This window comes from Neltuma alba, unplaced genomic scaffold (genome assembly GCF_004799145.2).
Source record: "Neltuma alba isolate B1F8T4 unplaced genomic scaffold, ASM479914v2 tig00012009_pilon, whole genome shotgun sequence".
NCBI classification, from domain to species: domain Eukaryota; kingdom Viridiplantae; phylum Streptophyta; class Magnoliopsida; order Fabales; family Fabaceae; genus Neltuma; species Neltuma alba.
The window spans coordinates 650,181-663,722 of record NW_021636580.1 but is presented as its reverse complement, the minus strand read 5'-3'; the positions used below and the strand labels follow the sequence as shown (position 1 = coordinate 663,722).

The 13,542-nt window shown below is 36.1% G+C and overlaps 1 protein-coding gene across 9 annotated transcripts; it reads left to right on the top strand.

The window, feature by feature from the left end:
• Positions 1-2,889: 2,889 nt before the first annotated feature.
• LOC114720978 (oxysterol-binding protein-related protein 2A) lies at positions 2,890-12,157 on the top strand. 9 transcript variants are annotated; one of them, XM_028906730.1, is made up of 11 exons: positions 2,894-3,851; positions 5,858-6,217; positions 7,262-7,358; positions 8,011-8,453; positions 9,185-9,340; positions 9,785-9,952; positions 10,037-10,177; positions 10,275-10,502; positions 10,618-10,731; positions 11,187-11,339; positions 11,504-12,157. In XM_028906730.1, the coding sequence occupies exons 1-11, from the start codon at positions 3,435-3,437 to the stop codon at positions 11,507-11,509; spliced, it is 2,283 nt and encodes a 760-aa protein (XP_028762563.1). In that variant the 5' UTR covers positions 2,894-3,434; the 3' UTR covers positions 11,510-12,157. The 9 variants fall into 9 exon arrangements, with proteins under 9 accessions (XP_028762564.1, XP_028762563.1, XP_028762562.1 ...); XM_028906729.1 differs by having other exon boundaries at positions 2,895-3,851; positions 11,187-11,373; XM_028906732.1 differs by lacking the exon at positions 2,894-3,851 and adding an exon at positions 4,507-4,701 and having other exon boundaries at positions 11,187-11,373.
• The last annotated feature ends 1,385 nt before the right edge of the window (positions 12,158-13,542 follow it).

Below are 13,542 nucleotides of genomic sequence, written 5' to 3'. Positions count from 1 at the left end.
CGTGGTTTAGATTGCAGTTAAAATATACCTCGTCCGGCTCTCATCTATGTTATGTAAATTGTAATACACTGCTCTTTTAACTAATATTTTTCTTTTATTGATGATGACTTTAGACTTTTTATAAAAAAAAATTAATTTTCTTAATTTATATAGAGTGTTTAGCGGAAGCATGAAAAAAGAATAAGAAACAATGTACAGTGTGGCTAAAACACCTTTTTTTTTTCCTTGCTTGTAGTAAATAATTAAAAGGTTTGCTGCAAATATCCTAATTTAATAGGGCCTGACGCCTTGACCTTGTGATTGTCGCTTCTGCCATTTGTATACGTGCGTCTTTCATACCTGAGACCCATGGTATAAGCAATTAATTGTTGGTTGATCTTCTTATATCTTATACTACCCCCTCCTCAATATAAAATCCAATTGAATTTGATAAGATTTAAAAATTTAAATAAATTATTTAATTATAATATATATTATATGATCTTTCTGAAATACTTATATATATTATTATATCTATATCAGTTAATAAATCAGAAAAATTAGCTTTAAAAAAGAAATATTAATACTTTAAAGTGATTTGTTTAGCTTTATTAATCTCTCCAAATTAGTCAGTTAAATATTATATTAGGAGCAGTGGTACTCATTTGCTTCTGTCAATTGTTCTCCTTCATCTCTGAAAAATCTTCATTTTCAAAATGTCTCCAACATAAGGAAAATTATGAAAAATATTACTACCTTCAATTCTTGATGTAAGAATATTAAAAAAATTAATTAAATTAGTTATTTATAATAAATAGGTGTTTTTTTAAAATATTTTTGTTAATTAAATGTCACTTGATGAAACATTTAATATATGCAATTACTATAAGAATTACTTTGAGAAAAATGGATTGAGTCTTTTATTTAGAATCAAATTGAAAGTCAAATTAAATTAGTTTTTATATCAAGCACATGAGGTACTAATACACTAATCACTGTATCAATTATCCGCGTGCCAATATTTCTATACCCGTCATACGGCAATCGAGAAAAGAAAAATAGTAATAAAGCTGTGATATATATATATATATATATTTATATGAACCTTTTTTTCCAGACATAAGTATCATTTTATCAAAAATAATCTTGTTTGAGGCATCCCGCATCATTAAATTTAAAGATATTGTTAAGGTTATAATCTGTTTGCCTTCCGTTGGCCCGGGCCGGAAATAAACCCTGTTCGGTCGCACCCAATCACCCATGTATAATGCTTCTCCGCTGATTTTTGTCTCGGCCTTTTGCAAAGTATCACCACATTTTCAGCATGCTCTAAGTTTCTCTTCCACTAAGATAATACTCGGAAAATAGTGTTCAGATATTTTATAATTTTGCAAACCGTATGTCTTTCCTAATTAAATACTCGTAATTTGTTAACATTTTTTCTTCTTCCAACCCCCATATATTTCCAGCTTATATTATTGCACCATATATGATCAATGGTGCTTATTAAGGGGTGCCTTTTTTGTTTGTGATTATGGTGTTCCTTTCATATAATATATCGAATGTAGCATATTAAGACTGTTATAGCTGACCTGACATTCAACCAGTCAAGTTACTGGTCTCACCAAAATCGTAGTTAAATCAGTCCCAATGGAAAAAAAGAAGAAGCTAACTACAAATTCCAATATTTATAAGTTATAAATCATGTGGGCTGTTTTTAAATTTTGCGCACCCACTCTAGTTACCATAAATTTTATATTTTACTAGAGTATAGTACTGTGCATTTGCATTTTTCGTTGTGTAAACGATAGGATATTAAACTTTGTGTGTGTGTATATGTGTGTAATTTTTTTTCTCATGACTCGCATGCTTATTATATCATTCACATAAAGTTCAAACTTACAGCTTCACATTGATAAAAAAGACTTAAAGAATTATTTAGCGTTATTAAGTTTCAAGACCATAACACATACATTTAAATGATATATATTTGTATTTTATATGATATGAAAAATTCATAACGTCATCACATTAAAAAAAAAATTTAAACGTTTGATGTTATTGAATTTTAAGACCATATGACACATACATTTGAATTTGATGTATACATTATTTGTAATTTATATGAAATAATATGAAAATTCATAACTATGAACCCTTTTACATAAATTTTGTAATATTTTAGACGAGTTGTATCAACATGAATTTTGAAAGTAATTGTATATTTTACACTTCGTACTGATCAAACGAATTTTTCTTAGACAAAGATATCTACTCTCAGCAACAGACGTGAATGTTGCTTGAGATGGGGATGCTAAAAGCCAGATTCCATACAATTAAATATTAGAAAAGAGGCGAATTCCCAACTGAAAATGATCAATTGACATGGAATATTAAAAATGTTGATTTTTTTTTGCCAGCTAAAAATGTTGATTTAATATTACCATCTTTTAGTGTAAAAATAATAAAATAATAATATTGTTAATGATTATGGAAAAATTGCAAAAAAAAAAAGACCACCAAAATAAAAAAAAATTACAAATTAGGATCTATAACAATATTAGTATGAGTTTTAACAATAATTTTTATGAAGTGGTTCCTGTTTGTAATTTTTCTATTTTAGGGGTTTTTTTATGATTTTCCCAATGATTATCCTGTCGATGGCATTTAACAAACGCTCTTCCCGACTCATCCACATCAGCAACGACGCCGTGAATCGTTGAGTCTTCGTTCAAACTCGCCGTGTCATGATCTTCCCCACTCGTCCGATATTTTACCGATAAATTCCTCCCTTTTGTTTCTCGCGAGCTCCCCCTCTCTCGTAGTCACACCTCCTACCAAATTGACAAGTTGAAAAAGCAAAAAAGAAGACGCAGCAGCAGAAGCCAAGGAGGGGGAGAGAGAGAGGAAGAGGGAAAGGAAGAGGAAGGAGAAGAAGCTGTGCTATGCTTCAAGGCTCATTTATTTACCATCCTGCCTTTGCCTTTATTACCTTCTGCTTCCCTTTTCAACCTCCTCTTCCATACCCTCTGTAATCTACATATATGTATGATTATATATATATTTATATACATATCCATCCCTCTAATAAGCTATACAAATTTGCAAAGCTTCTTCAATCAACCCCTTCTTCTTCTCCTCCTTCTTCCTTGGTTATTTATTCTCTGCTACTCAATTTAAGCCATTTGCGATAGTTTTAAACTGAATGCTGCACCCTCCTCCTTTTCCTCTCCCTCCCTTTATCAATTTAATCCTTCCATCTCTTTCTCTCCTTCAAGCTTCATAACTCCTCTCAAGTGCTCTTTACCTTGCATTGAAGCCGCCTTTTGTACTTCTAACCACCATTCATTCTTCATCTCACGGCATTTTGAATGCAGCCGGTGTTTCGGTTGAGGACTGATATCTGGCATCGCTTGTTTTCGATAGAAGGAGATAGAAATTGTTAGCAAGTCAAAATGCGAGTGAAAGAAATGCATCCTTTGTGCTGTATTTCCCTCGAAAGTCCCGGCATCGGGAACCAATCACCGGATGCGTCTCTTTCGAGGACCAGAAGTCTGCCGGCGAGTTTCGAGGCTGCTGGATCTGATGGCATTGCCAGTGGACGGGCTCAGGGATCGGAGACTACGGTGGCCGGCATTCTATACAAGTGGACTAATTATGGTAAAGGGTGGAGATCCCGATGGTTTCTATTGAGGAATGGCGTGCTTTCTTACGCCAAGATCCGATGGCCGGAGAACCTCAATCTCCTAACGCCCGCCGAAGACGTCAAGTTGATCGGCGAAATTTCCACCAATCGATTGGCAAGAATGGACGGCGGGAGTAACATGAGACGAAAGCACCATAAAACCTCTTCTGGGGTAGTCCATCTCAAGGTAACGTAAGCATTGAATTATTTGATTGATTGCTTTGTTTATTCTCTCTTGTGGGAACACAGGTCGATTTGTTGATGGCGATCTGAGTAACAGTGATAAACGCGGGACGATTGGGTTCTGGTGCAAGTTTCTTGTAGATGCAAGGCAGTATTTTGATTTCAAGTTTGAACTTGCCACCTTGAACTAGAAAAGAAAATAACACTCTTGTTCACTTTTGAGCCACGAACGCTAGACTAACAGCAACCAGGGTCATGGAAATCCCAATCAGAATCTATTTCTGCCAGAAAAAGCTTCGATTTCCGAGCGATCATGTATTTATCCGATGGTTTTAAGTTTCCACCATCGTTTTCTCACGGTCTCTGCCTGTTTTCAATCTCTCACTCTCTTGAGTCGCGTGTTTTAATTTCAAAATTGGACTTTTTAATGCAATGTTACTGTTTTTCAACTGGTTGTTAAAGGCTAGTGGGTCACATCAACAGGTGGGTGAGGGTCCGGATAGCCTATGTTGTAGCCCACCGCATTAACTTGCGGTCATATCATTCCCTGAACATCGTTGGATAGATTTCAGGTCTTAAAATAGCCTTCTTCCTAGTAGTATTTTCCACTCACAGACGTTTTCCTCCTGCCATGACTCTGCAAATCCACTCCCACACCTCTTGACTTGAGAGCCTCGCCCCCGGCGAAGGGGAAAATCAGTTAGGTTAATCTCTCAAGTTCTTCGATCCCCTTCTTGGTTGGTTTCGGTATTTTCTTTCTCATCAGCCCGCCGCCGCGATTATTCACATTGCGTTTCGACGCTTTGTCCTCCAGATTGTTACTGTAAATCTGAATATTCCGATGTGCCGAAACAGTAAGTGGTACAATTCATCTGACTTCCGTTATAGCCGTAACGGCATAGGAAAACAAGTACTCTACATATATTTTCATCTGCTCCCATGGCGGGATCAATTAACATTACTTAGGCTTTAGCGAATACTGTTAGGGACTATAATTAGTGGTGCGGAATCTGCGAAGAAAAGTATGGGGAAAAGGAAGTAAATATATATATATTTGTTGTCTTGTTGAGGTTGATGACTTTTTTTTTTTTAAAACTCTTTTTAGTGACGACGGAGGGTGCTATCGCTCAAACTATTTACTTTCAGATATTCTAATCTAATGATATATTTTGATCTGATTATAATCCCCCCCCCCCCAAAAAAAAAACCCCAAAATTCGGTCCATGTTTTGTGCAGCAATTAAAATAAGGTATATATTTTCAAGGGTGCAAGTAATGCAATTCTTCATAAATCTTAGGTTATATTGGCGGATTAGGCTAGAGTAAGTTGTGGCTCATGTAAGTTGCACCCAATTTCATAAGTTGCATTGTTGTGAACACTGGATTTAATTAAGTTGTGTCTTGTGTGATACATACAGATTTCAGACGTATTGTTATAAATTTTTTTGACTACGACAAATAGTACGTATTTATACAGAGATGATGTTATCTAGATATATAATTATTATATGTACAAAGATACGGACATAGATTTTATGATTTAGCAAAGGGAAGATGAAATGTTGCTGCCATTGTTAGAACTCGCGCACTCTTGTCCCAAATAAGCGGCTAATCGAGGAAGTAATAAGATGATAACTTGTATAAATTGGTTTCCATTAGCTGCTTCTTGAAACCTACGCACTCTCGTGTTGGTTTTTCTCTTCTTCTTCTTCTTTTTTTGTTTGGGTCAAACATGCGTTGAATCATTCTAGCAGCGTAATTTGGTGGCCGGGATGACTAATCATTCGAACTTAGTGGGGTTCAGCTCATAAAATATTACTCGTTCGAAAGTGATTAGCGCCTTCTAACACCAGAAAAGTGAATTTTCAGAAAAAAAAAAAAAAAAGATTCCCCAGGAATCGATGCATGTTCCGCCCGCTTTCTGAATACAGAGTTCTATCCAGTAAGGCTCTCCTCCCCGCTTTGCTTTGAATTTTATTCTAATGACCAATTTTGTGTGAATTCTGAGCAGATCTCGTCATTTAGAGAGAGCAAGTCGGATGATCGCCGCTTCTATATATTTACAGCAACGAAGACTCTCCATCTCAGAACTGATTCAAAGAGAGATAGGGTGGCATGGATACAGGCTTTAGTCTCAACTCGCTGCCTCTATCCACTTAGACCCCTCAGTGATAACCTCTCTTTTGTACCCAACGATATATCTATATCAACTGAGAGGCTTAGAAAACGCTTGCTTGAAGAGGGAACCACTGAGAACCTTGTGAAGGAGTGTGAACAAATCATGCTCTCAGAATTCTCGCAAATAAAAGGCCAACTCAAAATTCTCTGTGAAGAACGGTCCAATTTGCTCGATACTATAAGGCAGTTGGAGGTAACTCAAAGCTTTCTCTACCTGCAGCGACCTTCATATTTGGTTGATTTGAAAATCAAAACCACCACGTCAAATTAATTTTCTCCTTGAAGAAGTCCTCAACCGTTTCATATTTACTGGAGGAGAACTTATGTTTATGTTTGTCTGAATTATGAATCATGCAACATCATTATGACTTGAAATGACTAGCGTTCGCAAGTGCATTTTTCTTATCGTGGGTGCCACCATGGATGAACTGGTAGTGAGTCAGCTTGTCCAGACCTTCTTTGAATATTCTTGCATAGGATACTTTCGTTTCGTTCCAAGCATCTGCGTTGTGTTATTCCTCTTTTCTTATTTGCGAAAGTTTTTTCTTAGCTGCAACTTTCGCTGCTTAATCTTTCTCTTAGTTATTTTTTTTTTCCTTTTGGGTTCCTCAATTAATAGAAATATGACCAACTTCTTCACTATCAATTGATGTTTATTTTTTCTCCTGTCCATGATTTTATTTTTGACATAATGATTTCGAATTTTCAACACAGTTTCTTATCATTGACGAAAGTATCGCGTGCAAACAAAAACGTTGTGTATTTATGAACCAAAACGACCAGGTTGAATGTTTTCCTGGAACGGAATATTTTAAATGTATCTGCGATGAGAGGTCTTCGATATTAAGTAATTACATTAGAATTTTGCTCCCATCAGATGAATACATGTTAAAGAAGCATAGGGCTCTAGCTTCATATGATGAGATAAGCTAGTAACTCATGTTGGCGCAACTAGAGGTGGTATTTCAGGAGCCAGGTCGAGTAGCTTATATACAAGACGCATATGATATGTTGGCTAACGTGTCAACTGTTTTCTCCTTACCCTCCACCAAAGTTGTCGTGATTCATATTACTTTTATAGCCTTTAATCCTCTTTCTTCATGTCTATTCTTCGTTCTTACTTGACATTTGATTATCATTTGTGTCCTGTCTTTCTTTGCTTGGTCTCCAAATGTGCATCGGCCAGTTCGTTTCTGTGCCACTTGCAAAACTGAATACTTTTATTGATCCTAAACAGGCAGCTAATATTGAACCTGAAGCCTCGGGAATCCATGATGGTGCATATCAATTAACGAAGCATGACATTTCTAGTCTAGGACGTGGAAAATATAGTGGTACGGGTACCACCTTTGCATTTGCTACTACCGCTTCCCTTTACAGATGCTGTGGCTTTTACTTTTATTACCTGACGTATTAGCATGTGGCTGTATGGTGATGCTTTGTCTTGTTTGAAAGCCAGCATAGGGAGCTATACTCTGTCTTATTGAACTTGAATAATATTGCTGTCATGGATTGTTTATGCCACCTTTCTTGAACTCTGTCCATTTCATGAACTGCGTTCCTCCACTACCTATGTTTTGGTTTAATTAACATTGCTGGTTGATCCCCGTTCATACGCCTCTATTTGCTGGCTTCTTCCGATATATTATAATAGTATGTAATGTGATTCCTTTGCGGACTTGAGGTTCTGGTTTGTTTGTCTTTTCTGCTATGAACACAGGTTTAAAAATTCTGCAGTCAATGTCATGTTTATTAACTTATAATCTCTCCTTCGAAATTGTTTGTCCAGATTCACTATTTCCATCTGTAAACTTGAAATGCTTATCTTATGATAAATATGGAGTCCCTTGGCGTTTGTTTGTTTAAATCAAATCTCATGATAAATATGCTTATATATGATCTCATCCTGTTAGTATATACTATAATTTTTTCGAAACAATTTCTTAATGTTACAGTATTTTCAAACATTTTTTTTTTAATTGTCAGAGTGCAGTACAACTGAATCATCCGATGATATTGAGAAACAGGATATGGAGGAAGTGTCAGATGAAGATGAGATCTCATTTTATGATACTGCAGAGTACTTTACAGAAGCTGCTGGTAATAGGGGGTCTAAGAGAGATCTGGATGAGGGGAACAAACCCAGGGAATCTCGCTCTAAATGCATTGATGCGGAGAAAACTCAGCCAGAGAAAGCAGTCTATAATTCTAGGAATCCTCAGATAACAAGACGAAAAAAGCTTCCAGATCCTGTAGAGAAAGAGAAAGGTGTTAGCCTTTGGTCAATAATCAAGGACAACGTGGGCAAGGATCTCACTCGAGTTTGTCTCCCTGTGTACTTTAATGAGCCTCTATCATCTCTTCAGAAATGTTGCGAGGACTTGGAGTACTCTTATCTTTTGGATCAAGCTTATGAGTATGGAAAATCAGTAAGATACCCATCTCTGTCTAGATTGTGCCATTAATTTGTCTTGGAAGTGTTAACATTTAAAAAATAGCAACTCAAAACTTGTGTTTCGTGTATCATTTTACGTTTTTGGCCCAAAAACCAGTATATTATTGAACTGTTAATCTGGTGAATGATATGTTATTCGTTGGTTTTGGTTTCAGATTGCTTCATCTTGTTGGCAATGAAATATATTCTTTAAGTTTCAATTTGCAATAAATTTTGAGGGTTGCTCTGTGTTTATCCTCTTGACTGTGTCAATCGCAGGATTTCAACTCATTGTTGAAAGAATTTCACTTTGATGTGCATTAATGGAGGGAAGTGGAAGAAAAACCATACTTTCTACCTAGCAATAATTCAATTACGGGGCATAGAAATTGAAATAAATTATCTCTTAATATTATGATATGAGACTGTCACTTCTGCCGCGGGTGCTTATTGAAATATTTATGCAAGTAATTGCTCTAAATTGAGAATAATGTCTAGTTTATGATCCATGATTATAGAGAGTGGCTTTTTCTAAGTCCAACTGATGTAAGTCCAGAGGTCTTTAGGATGCAGCTTTGTCCCAATCATTTGGAAATCTGAAGTCTTCCTCTTCTGCTTTGTTTACAAGCTTTTGTGGTTCAATGATGTACAGATTTAAAGAATAAAAGCTTTCATCATTATCGTGTTACTGAATACGAAACTTCTCCATTGGAATTCTTTTTTCAGGGAAACAGTCTCCTCCGGGCATTGAATGTTGCTGCATTTGCAGTTTCGGGATATGCATCATCTGAAGGTCGTCATTGTAAACCCTTTAATCCTTTGTTGGGGGAAACATATGAAGCTGATTATCCTGAGAAAGGAATTCGCTTCTTTTCTGAGAAGGTTTGTGCCTTGTAATTCAATGATCAACATATATGGTTGAGGGAGACGCAGGTTATTATGAAGCTGTGGTATTAATGTTGGAGTAGGGATCAGAAATGACCTTAGAGTTTGAGTTATGCTTTATATATCCGAAATTCAACCTTGGCCTCACAAAGCAAAACTATGAAGTCCTTTAGAATAGCAGAAGAGGTCGAAGTAGTTGAAAATACAAGGGACTTCTTGAGTAGTTGGGAAATGAAAGGACTGAGGTTGTGTATGATTCATCCACATCAACCTTGGTCGTCATTAGTAATTCTGTTATGCCAACTATGTATGATTCATCTACATCAAAAATCAGAATTACTTTTTAGATATATATTTGTCTACCTAATATTGATATGCTTCTTCAACAAAATCAGATTTTGATGTTTGTTCGTTTGTTCCCGTTAATATATATTGCAATAGGTCAGTCACCATCCAACCCTCATTGCCTGCCACTGTGAAGGTAGAGGATGGAAGTTTTGGGGTGACAGTAACATCCGTTCAAAGTTTTGGGGAAGGTCAATTCAGCTTGATCCAGTAGGAGTTTTGACCCTAGAGTTTGATGATGGTGAAATATTTCAGTGGAGCAAGGTTCGCATTGCTGAACAACCCTCTTTCAGCAGCACGCAAGTACATATTATAATAAATTGTTTTTCTTCTGGTTGCTCTTATCAGGTCACTACAACAATATATAACCTTATCCTTGGCAAAATATACTGTGACCATCATGGGAGCATGGACATACGGGGTAACCGCCAATACTCGTGTAGACTCAAATTCAAAGAACAGTCAATTCTTGACCGAAATCCCCACCAGGTAGGGGTTCTACTCATGACTAGCAACATTTTATCCTTTATCTTTGCATGCTTGAACCAGAGTACTCTATGCGTTTAACTATCTTGCGACTGATCAGGTACTTGGAGTCATTGAAGATGCTTCGGGGAAAAAAGCTGCTTCATTATTTGGCAAGTGGGATGATAGCATGTCTTACATTATTGGCGACGTGAATGGGAGGCCAAAAGATTCCAGTTCATCGGATGCATGTCTATTGTGGAAAAGGACCAATTCTCCCACCAACCTGACGCGGTACAATATGACATCTTTTTCCATCACATTGAACGAGCTTACGCCAGGACTGAAGGTAGCGAGGATGTATTAAATCAGTATTTGATGTGCATTTCCGATTTTCTTGTTATGCATCTCTAATTGTCTTTTATAGCTTTGTCTGATCCCGGGTATTTGATCACGGGTTAAAGGAGAAACTCCCACCCACGGATTCCAGGCTCAGACCAGATCAGCGGTATTTGGAAAATGGGGAATACGAGAAGGCTAACTCAGAGAAATTAAGGTTGGAAAGGAGGCAAAGAATGGTATGTTTGGCGGGTCTTGTCCATATCGTGCATAAGTGTGACTGCATTGGTACTGACCAAGAGCCATTTTGGCCTTTTGTGCCTCTTCCTTTTGATCACCCCACCACCCAAGGGAAAAAAAAAACATGAAGAAAACAGAGAAAAAAACGATACATGGTTTGTTGCCTGTTGCTTGTGTTTGTCTATAACTTTTCTTCCTTCCTTGTAGCTTCATATTATGCGTTTCAACGATCCAGTTTTTCCTTTTTGGTCAAGTTTGTTCATTTGAATTTTGAAGTGAATGCACGTCATATAAGTTGACGGTATGGATGGATAACCTTGATATATACAAGCCACACTATGGATAGGTGGTGGTTGTTATGGTAGGAATGGATAGATTATATTTAAGACCTTTGATGAACTATTTTTCCCCCTATCATTATCGTGCTGATAATCGACTTGTTTCTTTTGTTTAGTCGAGGAAAATGCAAGAAAATGGCTGGAAACCAAGATGGTTCCGAAGAGAAGGAGAAGACGGAACATTTCGCTATGTAGGCGGGTATTGGGAAGCCAGAGAGCGAGGAATATGGGATGAGTGCCCAAATATATTTGAAGTCAATGAAAACTTAGTAAACCCTTTAGATGCATCTTGATTTAATTCAGGTAACTTGTACGTCTTTTTTAACCATATTTGGCTCTGCTCTCTAGCAACTTAAGCACGAACACATACACAATGAAATGTCTGAGATCAGAGTTGATTATCTGCGGTAATGACATTCCAACACTATTGCAGAGTTGAGATAGCGATAATATATGAAAATGAGGCAGCAGGAACCTTTAGCTTCGAAGTTGTAGCATGGGGCCATTGGGACTGGTGAAAAAGCGGATCGACTTTCAGTTATGGTTGCCTGACTGGAGTGAATGGCTTCGTAGATTTTTCTTCCAGCGACGTGAAGCGAACAACCAAAACATAAAGTGATAGAAAAAACGTCCATCCATCTTTTCCCGGATGTGCCTTGTGAAATCGAACAAACCTCAATCGGCCAATCGCCTAGGGCTGGTAGTAGTGGGTAGACGTGTATTTTCATTTATGGGCATGATATAGACTAGGCTTTCCAGAATCTGTCATGGAGTCGAAATCAATTGATTTGGCAAAAGATAAAGAAAGAGAGAAGAAAGGAAATCCCAAATTGAGGCTGTTATTTGATTTTGATGAGCATATGAGCAAATAATTCATCAGCTACATCAGGGTGTCGTCTATGTCTATGATTGTCGTATAATAGGGTTTTACTTTTTATCTTCTAGATATGTAATTATTGTTGGGGTATGATATGAGCTTCTCTCTCTCCCTTTCTCCTGAATCCTCCCATGGTTGCTGACTTGGCCAAAGAGATGTAGATTTGTTATAATATAACAATATTATCCTTGATATTTTTCAAGAAATAAATGGCAAATATGTATCGTGATCAATGTTGTCATAACCTAACCGGGCCTTGAGCCAAACCGGATATTATATTAAACGGGTCTTAATTAAAATAATATTGTTTAAATAATACATATGAAAGAAAAAATTTAGCCAATATTTATTTATAAATTTTCATATATGCCTGGTATGCCTGTGATATTTGTTTATGCCAGTCTCATGCTAAATTAACGTAGTTTTATGTACGACCCTGCTTAAATATAAAATTTGGTTGTCAACTAAATTAGCAGAAGCCTACATGATTAACTAGAATTATCAATAAATCCCCAAATATATATGATATTAAAGAAAACCCAATCAAAACTTAAGTAAAAAACAAAAACAAAATAACATAACTTTGGATAATTGATTTTTTTTGGTTTGAGGGGGGGGGGGGAATTCTAACACCAACTAGTTCTAACGATTCTACTTTTCCCTCCATTCTGGTGGACGTTCTGACTGACAGCATCATGATCATACACATGGGCTGATTTCAGTCGGGCTGGCCGTTCCAATTTTGACAACTCTAATAGTTATTAATCATTATCCTGCATCATGATAAATTATTCTCTCAAACATGTAATTTATATATATTTAAAAAATTAATTAAGTACGTTATTTATGAAAAATAATGCGTCCATCTTATATTCAGGGTGAAAAGAAATCCATCAAATATTTTCATATTTATAATGGGAGGGAATATTTAATTTCAGCGGCATATTGAAAAGTTTAGGTTAACAAGTGAGTTTCTACCTAGTTTTTAGCACCTACTGAAAATGCGAACTGAGGAAAAAAAGGTTGTTGAAAGCTTGATGACAAATTAGGCCATACATCTGATTACCTCCGTTCTATTCAACTTCCTCACTTCTCTGCAGCAATAATGGGTTCAATGGAAAATTTTATCCAGCAACCTCAATTTCAAAAAGCCGAAAAAAAGAAAGAAAAAAGAAAGCTGGACTAAAAACTTGAATTCAGAATGAAGTTTAGATATCAACAATCCTTAACTAATCTGGTGGAGTAAGAAGAGATAAATTTTCTACATAAAATCTAAAATTTTGATTTTGTAATATAATTTGTATTACAAACTAGCTCTTATATTTAGAATTGGAAGTAATGTTAAATATACAAGTGAACTGTTCAACCTATCTATAGTTATTTCCTCTTCTCCGTATTAAGATCCTTTCCTAAAAATATTAAACTGCAATAAGATATAAAATTATAAGATTCCTAAAGAGGGAAATAAACTTTTAAATGACTAAAATTGTAATGACTGAGTTGTAATGAGTTAAAACTTAAAGATTAAGTTCTAACTAAGTCAAAATTATAGGGTTTGTGTATACATGAGAAAAACACGGGTTATTCCAAAGCTG